The 24,958-nt window shown below is 41.8% G+C and overlaps 1 protein-coding gene across 4 annotated transcripts in view; it reads right to left on the bottom strand.

Annotated features, from left to right (window-relative positions):
- DST (dystonin) overlaps window positions 1-24,958 on the bottom strand; it is a 319,817-nt gene that overhangs the window by 282,074 nt on the left and 12,785 nt on the right. For 3 of the 4 annotated variants that reach the window (XM_059835841.1, XM_059835842.1, XM_059835843.1), the window contains exon 1: window positions 2,117-2,207. In XM_059835841.1, coding sequence (XP_059691824.1) covers window positions 2,117-2,207 — 91 coding nt within the window. Of the gene's footprint in view, window positions 1-2,116; window positions 2,208-3,759; window positions 3,968-22,089; window positions 22,279-24,958 lie in introns of those variants that run through there. The other variant, XM_059835839.1, reaches the window with a different exon arrangement.

Here is a 24,958-nt window from a genome sequence, read left to right as displayed (position 1 = left end):
TAAAAAGGAAAGAAAATAGTATTAGCATTAGAATTATGGGTTGGAGCTCATCTTAAAAATATAAAGTCAATATGGTTTGCATTTGATTAAGAAAACTACTAAACGCAGTGTTTACAAAACCGAGAAATTCAGAGGAATGGCACTCCCTCTTCAAAGCCTATATTGTAGCAATTCTTTTCTGATTAGATCAGCTCCCATAGCAAGTCATCAGAACAACAATCGCTGTAGTGAAGTCATACTACTGGGACTCGGATGGGAAATCATGACCGGCTTGGAAACACATTTTAAAAAATAATGTGTTTTCCAGGTTTCCAATATATCTTAATTAAAACAAGTCCAAATCTTTACCTTTGCTCCCTTGAGCAGCAAAACACAGCATACCAATATACTGAATATGACACTAAAAACTAAGACAACAGAAACTGGATCCTTCCAAATAATTTCAGGATTTGGCTGTCACTGAAAATAGCATGTGAATGGACCCCATGTTACCCCCACAATATGATATACTCAAATATTTCCAGAATGTCCTTTAATTCTAATAGAGATATGAATTTGTTTTAGGAGCTTATTTTAATTAAAATCCCTTTGTCCTCAACCCTTAAAAAAAAAAATCTTTCAGTCCTTTTTTTGATAGAACTCTCACTGAAATAGGGGAAATTAGGCCTAATATATTTCCCAGGTTTTTAAGCAAGTAGACAAACTGGTATGAGAATGAACCTTATTAAACCTGACTCTAGCAGCAAATCAAAGGTAATCTAAAGCAGAATAGCAGTGCTTTGCATTAGAACCAGAACAGAAAAACAAGTTTTCTCAGTGTTTTCTTTATTTACAAAGTAAACAGTCTACTTGCTTTAAAATTTTGCAAAAATCAGTTCAGCTACATATAAAGTAATTGGTGACTTAAAAAAAATAGGAGAGAATGGAATAAAGATGTGCTTTTCAACATGATCTATTACAAACCGTAATTATTTCTCAACTAAAATGCACTAATGCATTTCAGTACAGAAATAGTGCACATGCTCCATAGCTGCATTGACACAATGGGCAACAGACACAAAGGAGTCATTAGTCAATACTGTTAATGACACATGAAATTGCAAGTGACACAGGTATAAAGTAGACTTGGTCCTGACAAGTTCCCATGTCAACATAACCATCTGTAGGGGGTTTATTTTTCAAAATATTACCTGTAACAACCCAGATTAAATAAAATCAACTATCGGTATCTTCAAATCAAGCTGACTTAAACTATGCCACTCCCATTCCCATCAGTGGAAACCATTTAACAAAAACCTTTAGAACTGACTGGAAACATACAGCTGGGAAATTTCAGATGTAAAATCTAACCTATCTCTTCCCCAAACATTACAAAGGGACTCAGCACTGCAAACGCCAGCATATGCTGTGGCATGCTCTAAAAACTATTTCTGGGATGAAGATTCCATTTAAACAGTTAATTCCATCCCTTTTTCACTTGAATTAAAATCAGACCCGTAACACTTTTGATAAGCATTTTCAGATTCGGTATTAGCGCCCGTACCAAAAAACAGTAATGAATCATGTCTCCCAAATCATCTCTTCCATCCCGATTAATTTAAGAAAGCAACGTAATTTACATTTCTATCAAGACAAATTTAGCTGCATGCATCTTTGTCATGGATAAACGCCTTTTTCCTCTGTTTTTCTGTATTCGATGAAAAAACTCAGGTGCTACACGAACTAAGATCATTCTTTGCCGGACTACAAAAAAAACCAACATCAAAAGGTCAAAACAAACTAAAGCTTTAAATACAAATGCACACCGAGACATGAATCACCCTGTCCGCATTCCACTCGCAAAAGGGACTTCTAAACCCGAGAGAGCGCCTTTCGACACTGCTGAGGGAGAGACAGCATTTTTATTTATCGCAGAAGCCGCCGAGGTCCGTTCCCCCCCGACAGACGCCACGCAGGGACGCGGGGCCATCGACCCCCCCTCACGCCGGCGGCGGGGACGGGCGCACCTGGCCGCCCCCCGCGGCGCCCCCGCCAGCGTCCGCAGCCGCCACGCCCGGCGGGGCAAGCGGCAGCCACGGCTGGTGCGGCGGCCCCGCTGCGGGAAGGGCTGCCCTACCTTTGTATCTCTCCAGGACATCTTCGTAGGCTTGCAGGTACTCCTGCTCCTCGGCGTAGAAGTACGCGCCGGGGGAGAGGTAGCCAGCCATGGCCGGGGACTAACCCTGCCCGCTTCCCCGCGCGGCTCCGGGCAGCCAGAAGCCTCGGGGGCGGCACAAGAGAAAACCCAGCGGCTAGCGGGAGGAAGGGCGGGTGGGAGGGCGCTGGCAGCCCGGCCGAGGAAACGCCCCCGCCGGCCGCTCGGGTTTCGGTAGCCGCCCCTCGGAGCGCGGAGGGGGGCGGCCCCAGCCCGGAGGCCACCGCCGCCTCCCCGCCGCAGCCCCCCGGGCTCCAGCCCCATCGCCGAGGCACCGCCCGCGGCGCCGGCGAGCTCTGCCTCCGCGGCTCGGTCCCTGCGCCGCCTCCCGCCCACCCCCCCGTGTTTCTGCCCCGCTCTCCCCGGGGACGAGGAGGGTGGCGGCGGCCGCCTGGGCGGGGACGCGACGCCCTGCGACGCTGCCGCTGAGGAGCTGCAGCACGGCGGACACCGCCGGGGGGTCGCGGGCAGGGACCCCACGGGCAGCCCCCGGCACTGACAACCGGCCGGTGCGGGAACGCCGCTACCCCGGCGGCGGCGGGGTGAGGTGGGGTGGGGCAGGCGTGGCCCCGCCGCAGGTGTCACCGCCGCTCACCCGCCCCCGGCCGCGTCCCCACCGCGCCTGCGTCCCGCCAACGCCTCCCAGCCCTGACCCGGAGCCGGGCCCGCCCCCGAGCGGTCCCTCCCGCTCTGCCCCCGGCCCGGCGGGGCGCGGCGCCGGGCCCCCGGCCCGTGCACCCTGCCTCCGGGGGGCGGCGGCGAGCCCCGCGGGCGGCCGGGCCGGGCCAGCTCCGCAACCCCCCCCTGCGGCTGCCTTGAACGGCTGGCGAGAGCCCGGCACCGCAGAGCACCCTCTGCCAGCGCGTCCTCCGCTGCCCGCAACAGCGCCGTTAAGATGCGTTACCCTGGGAAATGATGTCCCGGGAGGGGACCCACGGAGGAGCAGCCAAAGGGGGGGGAGGGGAGACAACAACAGCGGCGTCCCCGGGGAGCACCGAGGACTGCCACATCTTCCTGGGATTCATTTACAGGCGCTTTCCAGCTTTCGCCGGGGAGAAGCGCACCTCCGCCCTATTTTCGACATCACTTGTGGCCGGGCCGCGGACCAGTGCCCGCCCGCGCCCCCGGCACACCGGGCGGCTCCGTCCCGGTCCCCGGCCCACCCGAGCGCAGCCGCAGCCGCAGCCCCGCACGGACAAAGACCGGCGCCTCGCCCCCCGCACTGGCCGCCTCCACCGCGGCCTCTCCCCGCGCTTCCAGCGGCCCAGCGCCGCTTCCACCCAGAGAGGCGGAGCGCTCCCTCGGCCTGCCGGCCGAAAAGCCGGCACCGGCTGAAACGGCGCTGCTGCAGCCCCCGCGCCGCTAATGCGTTTTCGCATCAAAGTTTAATGGGCGCACCTGCGCGTGTTTCGGCTCGCTTTCCCACACGCATGAGTTCACCCAGCCGGAAAAGGCGGCCAAAGAGCTTAGTCACCAGCGGAGGGGCCGCGATCGGAAAGCCAAGGGACGGGGGTCCCTCTGCCCCCCCACCCGCCCCCTCCCCGCAGCCTCCGGCCGCGCCTTACCGGCGATGCGCAGCACGGCCCTCTCGGCGGGGTCCAGCACGGAGCCGCCCTGGATCTTCCGCTTGGACCGCTCGTGTTTGGGCAGGTTCCAGGGCAGCGTGTCCCCCGGCGCCGGCGACACGGTCCCCGACCTCTGGCTGAAGTCCTCCTCGTCGGAGAAATCGGCGGAGGACGACATGGAGCATCGGTAGGACGCGTTGCCGGAGCTCTGCACGGGGAGACAGACAGACAGGGAAGGGTGCGTGGGGAGCGGCTCGGGATGCGCGGCCTCCGGTAGCACCGGCGAGTACCCGCCCCGCGTGGCGTGGAAGAGCATCTCACGGGAAAAGGAGGGTAGGGGAGAGGGACGCCGCTCACCATTGCCGTGAATTTAGGGGCGAAAGAGGGGTGCGTGTGCGGAGCGCCGAGGGTGATCCTCCAAAAAATAGTGGGAATGCATTTGGAGGGATGCACGGGGAGAGCCGTGGCCTGCGGCTGGGCAACCAGCTCGCGAGAGAGCCTCCCACTTCCCCAACAATAAACCCAGCAGCAGCAGCAGCAGCAACAACAACCAAAAAAAAAAAACCTTCCGGGCTACAAATCGATAGCGTTTGGCTCCCCCGCCAGGACAAGGGAAAGATTTGCCGTCACCGAGCTGCTGGTGACATCCTTCATATAAATCCGTCTCTGGGAAGGACCCACGCCCGCGGGCAGCCCGCGGCGGGCTCTTTGTTACCGCCCCGCCGGGCCCCCTCCTCCTGCCCCGCTTTCCCGAGAACAGCCCGGCGCGCCTGGCTGGCGGGGAGGGAAAGGGAGAAGGAGGGAGGGAGGGAGGGAGGGAAGGAAGGAACATGATTTCTCAGAGTAGCCCCTCTGGGTAGCGGGGCACGACAGGCGGCTTTCGGTCACGCTTTGCCAAGACGGCTTCGGCAAACAAACGGCTGATCTCGGCGTGTAGACTATATGCACGCTCAGACTTCCCAGCCATCCAAAAAACAAGCGCTTCCAGAAACGTAAATAGGCACTGATGCAGTGCAGGGATAGGGCTGCTGCCATTTCTGGCGCCCCTGTTCGGGGTGAAGTGGGAATCGGAGATGTCTGAATGACAACATTTCAATGCCAAGTTGAGAATTTAGGATACAACGTTACACACAGGTCATCAGGACCTGTGGGGTCCTGATGGGGGGGGGGGGGGAGCGGGGCAAGGTGCCTATTTCTCTTCCTCTGCATTTTCTGATTGGAGAGACTTGTGGTTTCTCCAGGGCACCTGACTAGAAAACGATGGGGGGTTGAGTTGTGATTACATGTGGGAGCTACTGTGACAGGCTTTCAAAAGTGTAACCTGATGCTGGTCCAGGTATGATGTTAATGTTTAGGGGTATGCTATTCTCGGCTTGGAGAGGTGGAGTATACTTTGTTATGCAGAGACAGCCCTCATTCAGCTCATCTAGATGCCAGATTTTTTGATACTAAAACAGCTATTATTTTAGGCTTGTCTTGCAGCCTGGTTTTTTTTGGTTTTTTTTGTTTTTTTTTTGAGGGGCTTAAAATGTACCTTTACTTACAGAAGAAATTTGTACTGTGACTGAGATCTGATAAAATTTATTGTTGCTGTCAGAACCTTTTACTGTCAGTTCTCATGGGCTGGACAAGTGAATTGTTATTACTACATTTTACCCATTTTAAAATTCAAAACCTGCATAATCCAAAGCAACAACATGATGCACTCTTTGCTATGCATAAAACTACCAATAATATAGTGAAACAATCTGCTAAATAAGAGGGGATCTCTTATTAGTGGTTGCTCCTCCTGACCTCCTTCACTTCTATCCTAATCCTCTTTTCTCCTTCTACAGTACTTCATGGTGAAGTTCGGAAGGGGAGGGGGGGGGAATGAACACTTAAAACCAATTAAGTGAATTCTTGTTCGCTGTATTGTGATGTGGAGAGAGCAAGAGGTAAGTGCAGAAAAACAGAAACATGAGATGCCTGATTCCATCTCTGATTGTCTTCGTAATTAGTTCTAGTGCCGGGAATATTTTGCTGCCAGTTATTATATAATAAACTGAAACTCTGTAGGATCTCAGAAAGCAGGATGATCACAGATAGGTGTCTTCCTGATGGGAGCTGGAAGTGCACAGCTTGCTGCAGGGCATGGAGGGCACTTTGCTGTACTGGGTGGGGCTAACAGGGCCCCTGATGTGCTTAGTCAGGGATTAGGTTTCTTGTGGCCTGTCCTCAGCTCCAGATTTTGCCATAAAAGAGAAAGTGTTTCCTTTAATCCCAGCACTGAACATCCTGCTTCAGGCCTGTATCTTCTACTGGCTGCTCGGCAGCCCTCAGTCTCTTCTGATCACACAGACCCATGGAGACAGATTTTGCCTTTCAATTTCTTCACCTTCTTCATTTCTAGTTTATAATATGAAAATTAGAAAGAGCCCAGACATGGTGTTGTGTGGGTGCTATAGAGATATTTTGTTAGTATTTATGTAGCAGCTTGGAATATGCAATGATGAAGTACAATAGCAGTTGTTATTGAAGCTTTGAAGAAAAGATGTCTCAACTCTCAGATTTATCTTTGAAAGCACGCTATGATTTTTATCCAGTAGGATTTCCTTTTCTCAAAAGAGGCCTTAACAGCCCATTCTTATTTCTTATAATAACAACTCCTTCTATAGTTCCTCCTACCCTTAGAAACCAAAAGCACTGTTGAGTGATCGTTCCATATACGCCACTGAACATATTCTTCATACTCTCTATTGAGATGTCAATTTTAGGAAAAAGGAGACTGTCTCTCTGATCAGCTGTGCTACAATACTGGAAGACAAGCTATGTGAGAAGACCTCACTCCCATATTTTTGAGAAATCAAACTGAACAGGCAATGGTAGGCCAATCTTTGGCATCCATGTGTATTACAACTAGCTATCCTCTTTTAAGTTGTCCTTCTACCTTACTTAATGCATGCATTAACAAAATGAATGAACAAAACCCACTTTAGCTTACTAACTCTTCAGGAATCATGTTATCTCATTTTCAGAACAAGGTAGGAAGCTCAGAAAGGGACTTTTCATAATACCAAAATCTAGCAAACTCCCATCTAAGAAATGCCAACTTCTAACTTAATTACAGTCTACTTTGTTATTCAGCGTGGAGATACTTCTAAGTAATGTGTACACAGAGCTATTGAAGACTTAAGTATTTTTAAGAATCTCGACTTTGCTATTCCAAAGATGTTTATAATGGAATTTAACAACTGCTTTGCTTTGCTTGAGTAAATTAATAGCTTTGATAAGATGTCTGTAATTGTTCTCTTTTTGTGCAGCTACTGTTCACAACATGATTACCACTCATCCCACTGGATTGGTTGTTTCTAGCAAACACATTTTCCATGCCATAGCTGTAAGTCCCAAATAAGCATTCCCTTTTTACAGCAATGTATTAACCAGTTTAAAAAACACAAAATAATGCAGAATATCTGTACTATCCTGGAAAGGGTTCCTGGCCAATTAGGGCAGCATGTGGAAAAAAAAATATTCTTTTAAAATCAAAATATGTAAGGCACTTCTGTTATTTTTCTATAAAGCACATTGCTGTATGCAAGTGAAAAACATGACTGTTAACAATATGCAACACTTTTTTGGGGTTACGTGAGTGAAGCGTCTTCTATATCCACTAAAGTATTGATCAGACACATCCTTCCTTAGCCTACTCTGGGACTTAGCAAGGGTCAGGGCTTGACCCTTCTTAGCTTGAAGACCCATAAGGTCACAGCCCAGATGCTATAGCTGCTTATTCTATGCCTCCGATTATGCATTCCTTCTGTTCATTAGCCTAAAGACTTATCTGTATCTTCGGTTGCTGATCAGCGGGAACTGTTGAATTTGCATAGCAGTTATGCATACAACAGCTTGTGGTTGAAGCCTGTTGGTCATACATAAGCAAATCGAAGCCGAGTTTTGTCAGCATTCAAATTAAGTCAGGATTAAACTTAATGCATCGTTTCACTGTCAGTGCCACAGGGGGGTGCAAACTGCACACAGAGTCCTCACCGCTGTGTCTTGGGAGGCAAAGTGCTCAGGACAAGCATTTAGGAGAGCAAAATTCATTTCTGCCAGTGTCTAGGGTTTTCTCTGCAATCAGGTGATTTGCAGCGGCTGCCTGAGAGTCAGGCTTGTTACTGTGCTATAAAAGCGAGCTGGTTTCCAGTAATGGGGATGATTTCAAAGAAATATTTAGTATACATCTTGTAAGAGGGATTTGGCGAAGTACCAAGGCATGATTTCCTTTGAGGAGGGAAAGAAGAAATGTTTGTCATGGGTGAGGCACTGCAGAAGATCAGGTGGAAACTAGGTGGAAGACGGTATAAGGTAACTCACAACCCCATATATCAGATAAGCCACCCCTAAATAGGATCTGATACCCTCAAGAACACCAGTGGGTTTTGCACTGTCATTCCTTGAGGCAAAAGCATTAGAAGAGGTCAGGTTTTAAACTCAGTCAAGCAATCCAGCTGGCAAAAGCTGCCGAGAGGCTGATACCGAATTATCGTCATATTGCAAAAATTCCCCAACTTTATGACACATCGGAGATTGCGCTGGCCAACTGAATTCTAATCAAGTATCTTGTACTTTCACATCTTATCTTTGAGAAGACTTTCCAACTGCAGAGAGTCCTTTCACACTGGTTTTTGGAAGCTGTTGGGAAGAATAGGTCAACATTGACTGAAATTTAATTTTCAGTATAGTTAGGAGTTATTTATATTTCACTTATACTAAACTATCTCAGAATTCCTGGAATATGTTTTCTTTTTTTTCATCATGTTCATTGTGGGAAATGGATAAATATGAACAGAAATGAAGTGTTTGAATCATAGTTTTACTGAGTGTGTCAACAAAATTCCTCCTAATTTAGAGTAATTTAGAATATCAGTTGAATGTAACATGCCATTTTTGTCCTTTAACATCCCAGATTGAATGATGTTAAAGTGGATCAACTTTTAAAGTAAAGCAACTTAATAAATTTAAGACAAAATCTAGGGCAACTGAATGTTCCCATTAGTAAATCTTTACCACTTTAACCTGATTAGATGATAATGCAATGCAGAATACAAAACATCCAATGTATGTAATCAGGCTATGTGAGTCCCTTGGGACTGCATGTTGTCAGAAATGATCAAAATTCAAAACAGAGACGCAAATGAAAGTACAAACAAGGGCAATGTAAAACCAACTATGCTAAGCTTAAAAAAAAAATAATCCACCAATGGAGATGGAGCCGTATTAAATGAGTATTTTTCTCTGGTTCTGTGCCAGTCATTTAAGAGGATGTCCATACTTGAAAGCACCTACATTACAAGGATATAGAAACATAACTGCAGAGTTTCTGGGTTTGTATGTAATGTTATAAAGCAATAAGCAGAAAGCTGGAAGGCAAATAAACTAAATTTGAAACTCCTGAGCATCAAGGGTTTACCTTTGCAAACAGTTAGGCTTTTCAAACATCACGATAAATTACTGCTTTGTAGTAAAGGTAGGAGAAGATGGAAATAAGCATTCAGTGTTTATTCTACCACATGCAATTTGAGCCTGTGATTGTATTTATACAAGGAAATTCTGATGCTTTAATGGGCTTTTGAAAGGAGATGGGATTTTTTCTGGATGCTAGTAGGTCAATCTCTACCATTCCCCCAGTTTGAAAATAACCTTATGGAGGTTATAACCTTCTTTCTTTAAAAAAAATAGGTTATTTGAGGACATGAAATTCGAAATGGATAAAGGGCTAGATCCACGTATATACTTGGACATTGCAATACAGTTTTGTAACATCAAATTATGCTTACTGGATAACCATCTACTTACACATCTAAAACTGACATGATGCACAACTGAGTTTTCGGTAGGAACTAAGTAGTCAGAAAAACCTGGTCACCCAGGATGATCGGCATCACATTCTTCAGGGACATAAGATATCCCCAAACCTTCTCCTGAAATTGGTCCTCAATCATCCTTTCATAACAGCAGGGAGCACTAGTTTCTTTTGAACCACAGAAGAAGTGAAGCAGCTGTTTGCCTTTTCCTTATTGTCTGAAGAAGCTTGAAACCTAGCCTCAAACCCTCATCTCCCAGCAACCAGCCTGGAGACTATTCTGCAACAACCTCCTGGTTGTGGAAGTGATACAGGTTAAAAAAAGGGTTCAAGATTTCTTGGTGTGAAATGAGGAAGAGGGAACATAGCGCTCTGCATCAGAGCATGCAAGGGTCTCTGCGGGGAGAAGGAGGTGCTGGGTTCTGATCCCTGCTCCGATGACTGTTTATACATTCTGCTTTAAGTAGTAATTGGGTAAAATATTGAAGTAGTTCCCGGACAAGACATGTGCAATGGAGGCAACAGAAACTGCAATGCAGCTCGTGTACCAATTCTGTAGAGATATACCAAATTTCAAGTACTTATTGGTGTGAAGTGATACCATCTTCTAGTAACTAAAAGAAGAAATTAGTGAATATTATGCTACAACAAGTAGAGTTTCTGTTTCATTTACTTCATGTATCAGAGATCTCTTTCAGGAGCAGAGAGTTGAGAGATGCTCCACATTTGTAACTCCCTGTTTACTGTGAAATGAGCTGAGGGATCCAATACTGTCAAGATAATTTCCACAGATCTCAGCAACTTCCACCAAGGAAGATAGCCATCATAAGAGAAAAATAAGGCATTTACAGTATGTTGCTGTGCAAGGAAAGCCTGCATCTTGTTTTTTTCTTTTTCAAATGAATACACTGAAAAGCAAGCCATACTTTATTCAGTGTAACCAAGACCTATATATAAAGTGGGGCCAAATAACATTCAGCTTAAACTAGCCATGTTGTGCCAAAGCCATCAGTTCTCTTGAAAAGCTGCTTAGTAAAACTGTGCTAACAAAAATGTGGATTCTTTTTGAATGTCACTTGAAAATTAGTATCATCAACGTGACAGCCCTCATATGTTACATATTTAATCCATTCCTTTATTCCTCACCTATTTCCTCTATTTAGTTTTTCAATATGAATTGCAGGATTTAATCTCGAAATAGCTTACCTACACTATAGAAGCCAACAGAAAGGTACTGAAGGTTTTGCAGATGGGAAGATAATATTTTGAGCTCTGAGTATCTGGAAAGCTACAGCATGGGGAATAGGTACTTTAGTTGAGTTTTATGCTAAAACCATCAGCAAGATATAAGTGCTACTTCCATTATAGTTATCATTATCTTGTTTCAAAATTAATGCTTCACAGATATTAATACCTAAAATGTCAGGATTTCATGGTCTCAAAATCGTATATTATTTCTGTAAAAGAAATGCATATACCTTAGATGACTGCTGTATATAACTGTTGCAAAAAAATTCCCATTACTTCAAAATAAATTTTGTATTACTTTTTAATTGCAGCTATCTTGCATCCATTCAGATTCCCTAGTCTGCCAGACACAAAAGAGAATAACGTGACAGAACAACTAAGGTTTGAGGAAAGCACACAGAGTTTTATCTGCTTACTACGTCTACAAGGCCAACCATGTAAGAGAGGAAGAGTCTGGAATAAGAAATCATCTAGCTTCAAATACCTTCTTCAGCCTACTAAACTTCTCATTGTAGGTTGTAGTATATATGTTTTAACAGCAAACCAAATTACTCCTGCCATAAAACGTTTACCAGAGTATGAAAAAATTCTGGACAGCAAAGAGCAAATTGAAATTCTAAGTAGCTTTTGAATCTCTGATGGGCACAGATTGTTTTCAAGAAAAAAATAAAAGGAGGACTTAGAAGAATTTTTAAAAATGACATAATGAAAATCTAAATCAGGGGTATTGATATTCCGCTTTTAGTAACAACTGTTAACATTCCTGACTGGTTTCCCTCCTTATGGAATTTAACATTAATTTGTTCTTTTCAAACTATTTCAATCCCACGTTTTAAAACAAAGTTTCAAGACTTGATCCAGCAATCAATCAACATTTAACTATTTGAAAATACAGGTTCTTATAATTACTAGTAATACTGTTAATAATTATCAGATTGCTTTCTCTTATAAAATCCATTTTAAGTTGCCTTATCTTACGTTTGGTTGAAAATATTCCCTGCCCAAGGTTGAACTTTCTTGAAAATTTTTAGTCAAATGCTGACTGAGAAGCCTGAGAGCAAGGTGATGAATATATCCAGTAGTTATCTGTCAACACTAAAAAAATACCCCAGTTATTTTTTTTGAGAAGACTCTAGGCTTTGGGATGGATACTTCAAATATGAATATCCTTTAAGCTAGACATAGGCCTTTTGCCATCTTTGTTGAAAATCTGTCTACATTTGTCAGAGTGGTAAGTCTTTGAGATATAAATATCATCTGCTATCCTTGGCATCAAAGAGTATAAAGTAAAGCTTTTAAAGTTTGGGTTTGATCTTACTGGTCTTGATGAGAAAGCTGCTCCAGAGCCTACTGCTTTCTTGATTACAAGTAATCTTCCTCTAGTTGCCACCTGAAACTTATTCCTGGTCTTTTGGGTTTTGTGATAATAGTGTTCATTTCCTTACATACCTTTTTTGCTTCCCTGATGTGTTCATAGCCTGCATTGTACCTCCTCTCAGCCTTTTTTGGTTTTGCTGAGTAAGTCAACTTCTTTTAATCTCTCCTCATCTGCTAGTAGTCCTTCTTTGCAAAGTTAAATAGTTTGATTTAACTATTCCTAGGGCCCAGGTGACTACCAATGTGATTTTACCAGATAGTTTAATTTTTTTTTAAGGCAGTCATGTTTTAATTTATCAGCTAAAATGTCTTCAATGTATCAACTAAAATCTCTTCAGACTGGCACCCACTGAACAAAGCCTCTCAAGACTTTCAGGGGTCTTAACGCTGCCGGACCAATACGCCACTATCACAGACTGACCAAGCAAATTCCACCCTCGCAGCTCTTACCTCCGCTCTCAGGACACCTACCATCCCTGCTGAGGAGTTGAGCAGCATCCTTCCAGCTTGGAGATACGGAGGCAAAACTAGTCTTTCCGTCTAATAGTTACCTGCTCTGGTTGTGGGCTGATGGCAGTGCAGGCAAAAGGCATGGAGAGCAGGAGAGGGCAGGCACCAGACCTGACGAGCAGGAGACCATTTCTTTTATGCTCTCTGTAACTCGCTCGGCTGCGCTTAGCCAGCAAGAGGAAGAAGCCGTATGATCTGAATATAGAAAGGACAAACACCGGAACCAGCGCACTGGAGGAAAGGGCTAGAGAAATACTCTGGGACTGACAGCCTGAGGGACAAACACAGAGACTGGCAGAGTCTGGGAGCTGCAGCTGAAAAGCATTCAAGGGAGCAGCAGACTCCGTGGATAAAGACTAGAGGAGAAATGGACCTGCAAGGTAACAGCTGGGACTAGTAACCATCAGTGCTAGAGAGAGTGGATCAGGGGAGAGCCAAGGATCTGACATGTTGGCATGAAACTGGTATTGCCTCAGCAAAAGGCTTTGAACAAGGTACTCTGATGAACAAGGAGGGTAGGAACTATGTGTGAGGAGATGGTCTCTGAGAAGAGAGACAAGAGCCAAAGAAGGTACGCATGGAGTATGCAACCAGAGGCCGCAGGGGGACACAGAAATCACAGAGACTGGTTGAACAAGTGCCTCAGAGCAACAAGATGACTGACCAGGTGAGCCTGGGAAGGGCTGTGCAAGGGGTGTGACATGGAGGAGTGCTACAAGGACTGACAAAGCAAGAGGAGAAGGGCTGAGGTCAGCAGAGGAGTGAGGACTGGGCAGCCAGCAGTGGGGCACAGGCAGGTCAGGAGCAGGCTGGAGGAGACAGGGCAGAAAGAACCACGCTTGGGAAGAATGAGCACAAGAAAGCACATCCCCCTAAGCAGCCTGGTAGGAAATGGAAATTTCACCCCAACTCTGCCCATTAGCAAGTATCTGAGAGTTCCTCTGGAAAAAAATACCTCTTCCCCTGTGTTAGTGATGCATATGGAGGCATACAAATATTGTCAGTCTCTCCCTGAAATCTAGTAGCAGAATTTTCTGTGTTGTAGTTCAAGTGTCAAAACCTGCTGATGAGCCACACAACGGAGCTTTAAGTTTACTTTAACAACAGTAGGAAATTAAACACAAAGTTCCTGTTAAAATACCTTTCTTAAGGTTGCAAAGTCAAGCTCTAAAATGTTAGCAAATCCCAGATTCAAGGTTCACCATGCAGCCTTAGTTCAACCTGTTTATTTGTACATCACGATGTAATCATAATGATGTGATCGTATACTATTACATCCCCAGCGTCTTGCTCTTATTTAGTGCAAATGATGGGTGATATTCGCTCCATAAACAGTTGTTCAATGTTTTGTTTTGTCATCCTCTGTTCAATGGGCAGCCCCAGAACTTAACTTGTTTCTTGCTATACAAATGCTAATGTGAAGAAGCAATTATTATTTCATAGACTGTTTTGTGGCGCAGTAGTATCTGACTGCTTCACAAATACTAATGATTTTTCCCATTACACAGGATGCAAACTGAAACCAGGAGGTCAATTTTGATACATAGGTCAAATTGAGATGCCAGGGATCTGATTTTTAAGAGTTACTAGAATTACGTATCAGTAGTACTCAGACCACAGCAGACACAGAGTTCAGTGGTGAATGGCAGCTTGAGCACTTTTATAAACCCAACTATATGGTTTGAGTCAGGCACTTAGAAAATGGAAGACAAAAAATGTTTTGAGCCAGTTGTTCAGCACACTCACAGTGACCTTGTGCCCACCCTTCAATCTCCAAGACAGCACTCACTGCTTTTTAAAGATCCTCTCTCTTCCTGCAGTCTCCTGTTTTATTCATTTACACACTTTACAACTTCTGCAGCAGAACTCCCACACATAAGAGTCATGCTAAGAGCACTTCCATCCTACAATGAATACAGAGTACATCCTGTGAAAAAACAGTACGCCATCATACAATTAAAGTCTATATGACAATGCAGATGCATAACTGACTGAATTAAAGCTGCACATGTAACCTTAATTCCACCACTTCCTAACGTTTGAATACGTGCCTTTGCCAAACTATTCTTCTAACATAATACCCATGTGCAATGTTATATATAAATACGAATGGATAAGGGAGTCCCTTGCTATATAAAGATGTACTGTTTGTGTGCCACAGTAGGATGTTACACAATTCAATTCTGAAGAATGACTCCTGTGGCAGCGAAGGAAAAGGAAACATCTGCATTTAGACTCCCTAATGAATATGTGTCTATTGAGACAATTACTGGTCACTTTAAGTTGTGCAGACAACACCATCTTAACAAAATCAGAGCTGATTTTTTTTTTTAAACCTGCCTCCAGCTACTGTACAGAATTTACTATTTATGATTACTTACGTGAAACATTTTTTTCATACAATTAAGACCACTAGCACATTTTAGTAGCTTGGGTTTATATCACTACCTCTCAAGGAAGGACACTGGGATTTTAAAAAAAGAAAAATTCTGAACAGTTAAAAATTTAATTTCTCACTGAGGCTACGCTGCATACATGTGGTATAATTTTATCAATGAATACAAAATCCCAGTTCATACAAATCACGGCAAAATGATAGTGGCAAAAAAAAAAATTTAGACATTTTTCAAGCCAGAATTTTACAGCTCTATTTCTTTGATACAACAGTTGAAGAATATTTTATCTCATTCACTTCTACTTTAGTAGCAAGTTAGCTTCAGCTCCAAGGACCAATATGATGCAAAGTCAGGTTTGTCATGAAGCTATTGCAATCTGGACAAAAATGTAATCCACAGTTTAACAACAGCAAACCACCATACTGGCAAGTGATGTCAAAGGTGTTTATTTGATAGTAAGCAGTATTTTTACATCAAAAAGAGTGTAATTGGCTATGCTGCTTGCTTTTTTTTCCCCAAGACTAGCTATGCTGCTTTCTTTTTTCTGAGCTTGTAAAAGAGAATAGAAGTCAAAGTCACATCCTACAACAAAGATTGCTGTCTTAGCTTCATGCTGATGGTGCACTTTGACCCTCTTTCAACACTTTAGATCAAACAGAGCCAGGCTGGTTTAAGCTCTCATCCCATTTTCAGTAAATAAGCATTTGCCCTGGGAATGAAAATTGGTACAGACAAAATAAAAATTGTATGGAATCAGCTTAGCTATCAAGACAAAACTTGTTACATTAGAGAGCTTTGTCCACGGTGTAGGATAAATTGAAACTGTGTATAGAAAAATAACATAGATTTGATGCTATTTGATGCTATGCAAGCATGAATCTAAGTAAATACACTCAAGCATGATCATGCCACAGGGACAATTAATTCAAATTACCTTAACTTTCCGAATAAGAGCTAGCGGTGAAAAATCAGTTAAAGTGCTCTAAATGTGGATTTGTACTGTTACTGCTATGCTTATTTCTACATATTTTTACATATATGTGTCATCAATAATCATTAGCACTACTGCAATTAACTGTTTCTTTGCACTATGCTTAATAGCTGTAATAACTCATCCACAGGAAAAAAATTGCTAGAAAGACAACTCAACAATAATTTTAAATCTCAGATCTGATTCTTAACATGTTACCATTGTGTTTTAACAAAACGTAGTTTTAAAGTTGTAAAGACATCACCGCCCTGGCCTAGTGAAACTCATGGCAATACACCTTTAAGAAATCCCTTCAAAAATGTGAACTGCCTAGGAGCTGGGCAAAAGGAGTGGAAGAAACAGGCAATTGCTACAGCGCAATAGATGAGCTGCAGGGCGGAGAGGTAAAAGCAGCCAAGAGGAAATCGGGAGCAGGCAGCAAGGGAGGAGGTCACAGAAGCTAGCAGAACAGTGGGAAAATGAAGTCTTTGTGCAAAATTGTTCATGAAGAATTTATCAGTGAGGAGTTTTTTGCTATAAGAAAAGCAATAAAACACAACAGTCCAAGAAAGAGATGTAAATGGTCTCTTGGTAGGCATGTGTATATTTGGAAAGAGAAGAGGTACCTTTGAAGTCAACCTTATGGCCACTGAAGGCTTTCTCTTTATTTCAAAGATGACTGGATTTAGCATGTATAGTCAAATTTGCAGAGGTCCTACACATCTAAAATAGGTTCCTTGAGGTATTTTAAAAAAATGTTTAAGATGGCTAGATGCTTAAATCTTGTTAAAAACTTTACGAATCAGTCACCTAATAAACTCTTAGGTGCTTCTCAAAGTCTCCATCAATATCCTTTAGGTCTTAAAGCAAAAAATGCAGCCCTTGTTTCCCTTTTTATATTCAGTCACATGTTCCCTGCATTTCTTCATTGTGGCTGTGCTCAAATTATCCTATGAGAGGACGCACCCGTGTATGTACGCACACGTGTGTACAGAGTCTGGTAGCTCACAGCTTTGTCATATGTTTTGAGAACATTAATACAATGTTAATAAAAATGCTGAAGGTGAAAAATGATATGATAATGTTTTGACATACTTGCTTCTAAATGTGATTCACAGGAGACACAACCCAACACAAGCAGATGTCTCCAAAAGAAAGAAGCTATCAATGCAATCTATAGATTAAATAGCTTATACTTGGAATTAACCAAGTCTTGTGAAGGGTGATGAGTAATTTTTGTATGTCATGTCTATTAGGTCATTCAAATATCACGTAAAGTCCATCGTGGTATTGGAAAACTAGTAAATAACACCAGAGTAAGAATAAATGGAAATTAACAAAATTAAATGGCGATTATTTAATGAGACATATAAAAAAACCCTAAAAAGCCCTGTAGAACAACTTCATCCATATGAAAAATTTCATCTCAAGTCAGCTACATGTCAACTAATACCCAGACTTTTTCTGTAAATGATTTGGTATCAGATCTTTAAAACCCTCCTAAGTGTTTTTCTTACAGAACTGTAATACTGTTTTTTTCATAGGTTTTAATGCTTAAACACATAAAAGCAAAAACCCGGATAGCTGAATAAGACCATGGATGGGACAGCTCATGGTTTTACAAGCATTAGAAACTGATTAACTTTGCTTTCAAGCTTGCATCATCAGAGTCTTTACAGTGCAAGCTTCATTTCAGTCATGGGAATAGTCTCAGTGGAGCCAAATGAAGCTGCTCACATCAGCAATTTTTTTTACAGATGTCCTCCTAGACATCTGACCTTCCTCTTGGTTCCCCTGTAGTGAGTTGTAGCAATGCTGCACCCACCCCTAAGGGGCTAAATTGCTTCAGCAAATGGCAGTCTTTAAATAATTAGAAATAGGTTCATTAAGAGACACCGAGGGGTACCTACGAGCAGCAGTGCTTCTGAGATCATCCTGAATAATCATTATTTGTCATCAATTTATTCTTTGTAGGTTACTTCAGAGATGATACATTTTTTTAAACACTTTTCAGTAGATAATCACCTCAATATATGCTGTTGCTACACTCCTGGGGCAAAATAGACCAGTAAGTTTGGATGTGTAAAGTACAAGGCTTTTGAGTAGAAACAGGGATTTCACATCTGAAAGTAAAGGAACCAGGTTTATTTTATGCCCCAATCTCTGTAGTCTCATCTGCTGCACGTCTTAGAGTGATCCTGTTATGACAAACACAAGTGCAAATTTTGATACTACATCTCACGATCTTAAATAACCCTTGGTGGCTGCTTGAGTCAGGCAATTTAGAAGCCCTTCAAACTGTTTAACAATGGAGATGTCAAAAGACGCTGCTTTGACAGCATCTCTTTTCAACTATGTATTTAGACATACAGGTGAAATTAGAATTTGGCAGAATCGTATGTCTAACTGACCCCAAAGCTCAGGAGCTAGATATGTTTACACAAACTCAAGGCCATCTTTTGGTTCCAGGCCAGCACAGGAAAAAAAAAACCTGTTAATAATTTGCAGAGTTTTCTACTTTTGCTTCAGAGCAGACTACTATTTAAAATATAGCTCATATTTGCAAAATGCTTGTAATAAAAACCCCAGTTTAAAACTCTCCCTAGAGAAGTATTGCTGGACAGCAGCGGGCTCACAACAGGAGACTTTCGCGCATTCTTCCACACCTTCAGAAAATTTAACTAGCTATACAGAATCAGCTACCCAATTCTTGAAAGGAATGATATGTAACACTCCTTTGACTTGCATGAAGTCACGCTGATTTAAAGAACACGGTTCTGTTTCTTCTCAAGAGTTCTCCATTGTGTTCAAAAATTCAAAGCACGTTTCAGTAATAGGTATCTGTACTCCCCTCGGTGTGAAGCTGCTGTAAAACTGTCACCTGTGGAGAATGTCAGCACAAATAATACAGCCACCAATGAGAGGGGGACCTACAGGGCACAAGACACAACTACGTGCCATAAAAGGGGTAAGCTACACACCATTATGTTGATGTTGCACTGCAGTAAGACGAATAAAATAAGGTGAAAATGGCTATGAACTCTGTGTAGTAAGGATCAGGATTAGGACAAAATGTATTTAATGTCTTCATTAATGACCTGGAAGGTGTAAAATAAATCATGAAATTTTCAGAGAAAACTAATGTTCTATTTCTGCAAACATCTGCTCATGTAGATTTTCAAGGGTAGCGATTGTTGTCTTCAGTGGGATTACTCCCATAGATACACAATTACACCTAATTTAGTTCTGACAAGATCAGGGACAATACTGGAAAGATCTCAGATTGCTACACAGGAAGTGAGAAATAATCCAAGCAAATTCAGATAATTATAGCCGTGGCTAGGAAACTGCAAAACAAGATTTAGACACAACAAAACCAACCAAATACAAAATAGTCTAAATCAGCAGGAATAAGAAAACCTAGCATCTAAACATCCAACAAAACTTTTAATGATATCTTGAAAGTCTTTAAGCATATATCTTAATATGGCAACAAAACAGGCTAGCATATTTTAGGTCTGATTACTCAAAAATTTCCTGGAGCAAAGAAAAATCTTTCCATAAGGCTGTTTTATAGTTACTTTGGAAATACCATTCTCCCCTGTCAGAAAATAGGGACAAAAAAAGCATGACTAGGAAAAAAGCAACAAAAATGATCAGGAGGAGAACTGTTTTATGAGGAGAAATTATGTCTTCTAGTTAGCAGACATCATACATCATTTTTTTCAAGTGATGACTAAGCAGGATATAGCCATAGCTGCCTACAAATATTTCCATAGTGTAAACATCAAGACAACAGATGATTTATTTAAAGTGGTTCAAGTGGGCAGAGCTAGGACTAACAGGAAGAAATAATGGAAAGAAATTATGCAGACTAACAAGAGCATTTCTGGCACTGAATCATGTAAAACTGTACAAAGATAAAGGCCAAAAGTCTCATCTTCGAGACGTTGAGACTAAGTGGAATGAAGCTGCAACAAACTGCGGGACGGACAACATTGTGACTGTGTGGAACTTCACAACACTGCAGTGATTTGTCATGGCATGAACCTTACTCACCCTGTCACCATGGCATTAATAATACATTCAGAATAACTTACAACGTCCACGAGAAATGAAATTGGTGACTCATGTTTTGACGGTTGGACTTGATGATCTTACAGGTCTTTTCCAACCTTAGTCATTCTGTGATTCTGTGTTTTCTGGATCGTAGTCTAATAAAGATAATGATTTATTCTTTTTTGTAGAAATGTGAGTTCATCGAGGCTGGAGAACGAAAAGCTATCAAAAGAACTATATAACGTTGCATAAAAGATATACTGCAAAAGCAATTTCAAGATAGTGATATAATGGTGACAGCACTGAGAGAAGTTTTCTCTATATCTGGGATTTATTATTGTTTCAGTGGTAGTGGTAGGTCTTGTCAGACACAGCACAGACCCATGAAATGATAGGAAAGTGAATTATATAGTAACACTGAGCAATTTCTATTCTTGTACTTTCCACAGTTTTAGCTCTTTAATTTAGCACCACTGATGCTCTTTTTCCCATGTTGGAAATCAGTGGCAGTTGGTAATAGCCTCAGCAATTACAGGCAGGCTTACCCTTGGCATAGGCCTACCATGGAAAAAATTAAGAACAATCAAACAAAAAAGGGAATTGAAAAAACAGGAGTGGAATGGAAAATAATAGAGGAGATGATGGAAGAGATGAAGGAAGAACAACAAAGCAGGGAAAGGACCAGAAGCAAATAATGAACAGAGGAGAGCCGAGTGAGAGGCTTGAGAGCTGGTAAGAATAACAGACTTAGACAAAGTAGTCTAGAGAGCGAGATATGTTGGGAGTGAAAGGGAGATGGCTGAGAAGAAAGAAAAAGCAGATCCTTTAAGAAGAGCAGAAGACTAATCCATCAGATCAAATTAAACCACAGGAATAGCAGCAGAGGGAAATAAAAAATAAGTAAAAGCATGAGAGAGAAAATTGGGGAGTAGTGAAGTGAAAGCAGAGAAACAAAATGTATCAGCTAAAAGGTAAAATTCTCTCAGTTGTTGGCAGCTCTGGCTTTCTTTTCTTTCCACAAGTTTCTCACTGTCTCAGGCAATGTACTTCCACTAGGGAATACTCTTTCTCCAACCAACCTCAGAGCTCACTGGTAATTCTTGGTCCTCAATTAACACAAACCTAGGAAGGTTCAGTTAGGTTGGAGCAACCTCGAGATATAATCTCTTTTAGGGTATGCTCAATAGTTACATTTTTAATAATACTGGCTTAATAGAAGTAGTTCAAGCCACTTAACATTGGCACAGACAGGTTAGTCAGCAAATGCATCAAAGCAATGAGCTTTCATTAAAAAGAGAAATGCATTATGTCTGCAGGATATGTCTTCACGTGCATTTACATTAGGAATTGTGTACGTGTTTCAATGAATTGTCATGTTTCCTCATTAAAAGTAGGTTATCGATATTAAAAGGACTATGTGTAGATCAAGCTGAGGAGCAAAGAACGATAAGACTCGATACAAGTTTTGCTGAGCAGAAAGATTGTAAATACTGTATAAAAAGCAGAGAGACCTCAAAATTGTATCTAGTAATGAAATTTAATATAAATTTGGTTCAGTACATAGAATCTCTGATATATCTAATTGAGTGAGGAATTTCAGTAACATATACGCGTGCTATAAAAATCTGTTAAGTAATATGACTATAAAACTATCAAATGAAATGTCTTCTTTGAATATTGACTATAGACTAAATATTAAATAAAATCAAAATTTAAAAAAAGCCTCTTCAGAACCAGATTTTTTTGACTTACGAATCAACATTAAATACATCCTAACAAACTTATATCTAAATTCACTGAACATGAGAACTTAAAAAGTTTTTAAATTGAGGAACAAAATATAGGTGGCCAAAAAATTAGAATTATATTATATGCCTCTATAATATACTTTGCGTGCTATTTATCCCTAAAGGTAGGATACTTACAGGTTTTCGAGTTGGAGTAACTTGAACAGAATGATAAAATTCTGGTTGAACTCGGCTGCTTTTCTTGATTTTTCTTTTTCTTACAGAAGTTTCCTGCTCACTTAGGTGGTGAGCTTCCACTATAGGTTGTGTTTCCTCAAGGCGAGGTGCTACACGTCTTCTAGCATGACGAGGACTTGATCTAAAGCCCTGTAACAGAAAAAGCAATCATCGTGTTTGACGTCTCCCAGAATGGACCCACGTAACAACAGAAAAATCATACAGGATCTTAACAATGACTTGAGGTACAAGCATGCTTATCTTAAATTAATATAATGTCCTTATATACTGCATGTAACAATAAAGAGATGTTGCCAAATGCTGGTAATAGCACATTTGTTCTACATTTCTCAATTGTATGTATTATTGACACAGCTAGTAGCAGTAACTCCTGCTACTTGTCTTTATAAGCTCACACTTTCAGTTATTTATAACTAAATAGTTCTAATTTAAAATTTATAATTAAAATTTTCCAGGTTAATTCTTGGCCTCATGAGAAATTGTTTTGTGGAGCTGGAGCTGAAAAGGTGCACTTTTTCCTGAGAATGAAAGTGAAGGAAAATTGGTAGCTGGCCACACTTAATCATGACTAATGGTTCTTGTTAAGAATTCTGGTGCTGCTAGATTTGGGGGGAGACCTTACCATTTGGAATAAAATAATTAAGACAGAGTGCTGTCTTTTGCTAACATCTGAGAAATACATATATATTTGGCCAAATTAATCAACTCAGGAAAAGCTGCGTTTCACAAATGCTTTTTAGAGGCTTGCTGTGAAAACCTCTGAGCATCATCCAGCATGTCTCATAGCCTTACGGAATTTCATTCCTTTAATGGCAACATGTATAATGCTAGCCCTGTATTGCTACCTGCAGAGCGTTTACAATGAGCATGCACTTATTTCACTGAGTCCCATCTGTGCCAACCGTCATAGGCATGGACGAGCCTGCCATGCGTCACTTGTACTGAATACAATGTTGGTTGATATTAAACTTGACCAGGTTGTAAATAAGAGTTTCATTCACTTAGTCACATCAGCTTTCAGAATAAGCGAGCCAAATCTATGTCCTTAGTGACTATCATCTGCAGTTTAAGAACTACATTCCCTTTCAAAACCAAGAACAGATGCAACAATTCCTAATTTTCTACTTTCTTTTCCCTTCTAGTAAAATATCTTTGCTGAAGTCCTTATGCAACAAACCCAGCACTCAGAAATGCCTGGTCCATATAAAGAGTCAAACTTCGGCAAGATGAGATTTTAGCTAAAGCTGCAGAAATCTATGCTGTAAATCTAAATATCCTGGGTTCCTGCAGTTGAAAACTAGTGGGAGCAACACATTTCTATACAAACCTGCTGTTCTTTTTTCCCCCTTCCCTTAGCTTTTGGGTTTGGTCTTTGTGTTTTGTTTTCTTTTTTTGGGTTTTTTTTTGTTTTAATTAGGAAATTAGCATAGAAAAGTTATGCTAAAATGTTATTATGTTGGTAAACTGAAGCAATCAAGTCAGATGTATGGCTCTGTGCAAATTTGGTTTACTCCTCTAATGTTCATGAGACTGCAAGGGAAGAGAGCTGCAGTCTGTTCTGGGCACTCAGAGAGACAGGCAATTATTTTCATCATTTAAAGGTGTGGTCCATTAAGTAAATATACCTCTAAACAGCCAGAACGCACAAACATATATTTACATACACATGCTAGTAATTGCTACAGATACACATTGCATGCAACAGACGATGTGAAAAGGTTGAAGTGCCAAGGTGAAGTATCAGGTGAAGTAACCTCCAGGTAGCAACCTTCTACTCCTGGACAATGGACAGGAGGGACAGGAATAGAGCCCAACTCTACTTAGTCCATCTGGGAGGTTCATGAGCATGGTACATCAGGGCTATGAAATACATATGATGGAAAGATACGGCCAAAACTTCCTGAGTCCTTTTTTATGATCCCGCCTATTCTACTGAAGCAATAGTTCAGACTACAGGTAGGGCCAGACTTTGACTCCCTGTATCTTAAAGGAGGCAGGACCCTGTCCGTGTCAACCAACGCAAGCAGCCTAGTGGAAGCCACTGCAGCCAGCAGACCTGAATGAAGAGCTCTGAACATTCAAAGATGTAAATCTGTGAGATACTCTGCCACACTATTGCAGTGGGAAAACTTATTCCACAATTTTCTTTCTACACCGTGAAACAGCTAACAGATACTTAAAACGTATCATTCAACATGATGCTAGAACTATTCAGGATGACAGGGAAAAATACAACGCAGGGAGCCTACTATTACAGAGCTTACTTCTTGTGGAAATTTTCTTTCACAAAAAAATGTTAGTGTGCATCCGGGATTATTCCATAGTAAAAAAATATGTTCCTTAAGAACCCAAAACACCCAGCAAATCTATTCTGAGTTCTGAAATCAGAAGAGATTTTCTAAATGTTAAATGCGTTATGAGTCATTTAAAGATGATGGCTACTGGCCGAAGCCTGGTTATATACCCTGCGCTGCAGCTTCTCCCTCACCATCCCCATTAGCTGGATAAAACTCTTTGGGAAAGTATGTTTACGTAACAGAAGAATTTGGTAGAAGCTAAGCAGCTCTAAAAGTGCTTAGAGATGCATGCCAAATAGGGATTTAAGTATGTAGGTCTCTCACTCAGTGACTTTACCTCAAAATACTTCAAGGTTTACTGATTGAGTATTATGCTTCGATACAAAAAAGTGAGTTGTGACTTCCAGAAAAGTCTGTTTATAGACAGTGCTTCTCCTTTGTATTTTATATATTTTTCTCTTTTGCTGTTTATTACTAGCAAGAAAATGGGATCTTTATCTCTTTAAGAGCTC

The sequence above is a fragment of the Gavia stellata genome, chromosome 2 (genome assembly GCF_030936135.1).
Source record: "Gavia stellata isolate bGavSte3 chromosome 2, bGavSte3.hap2, whole genome shotgun sequence".
NCBI lineage: Eukaryota > Metazoa > Chordata > Aves > Gaviiformes > Gaviidae > Gavia > Gavia stellata.
This window is presented reverse-complemented; position numbering and strand designations above follow the sequence as displayed.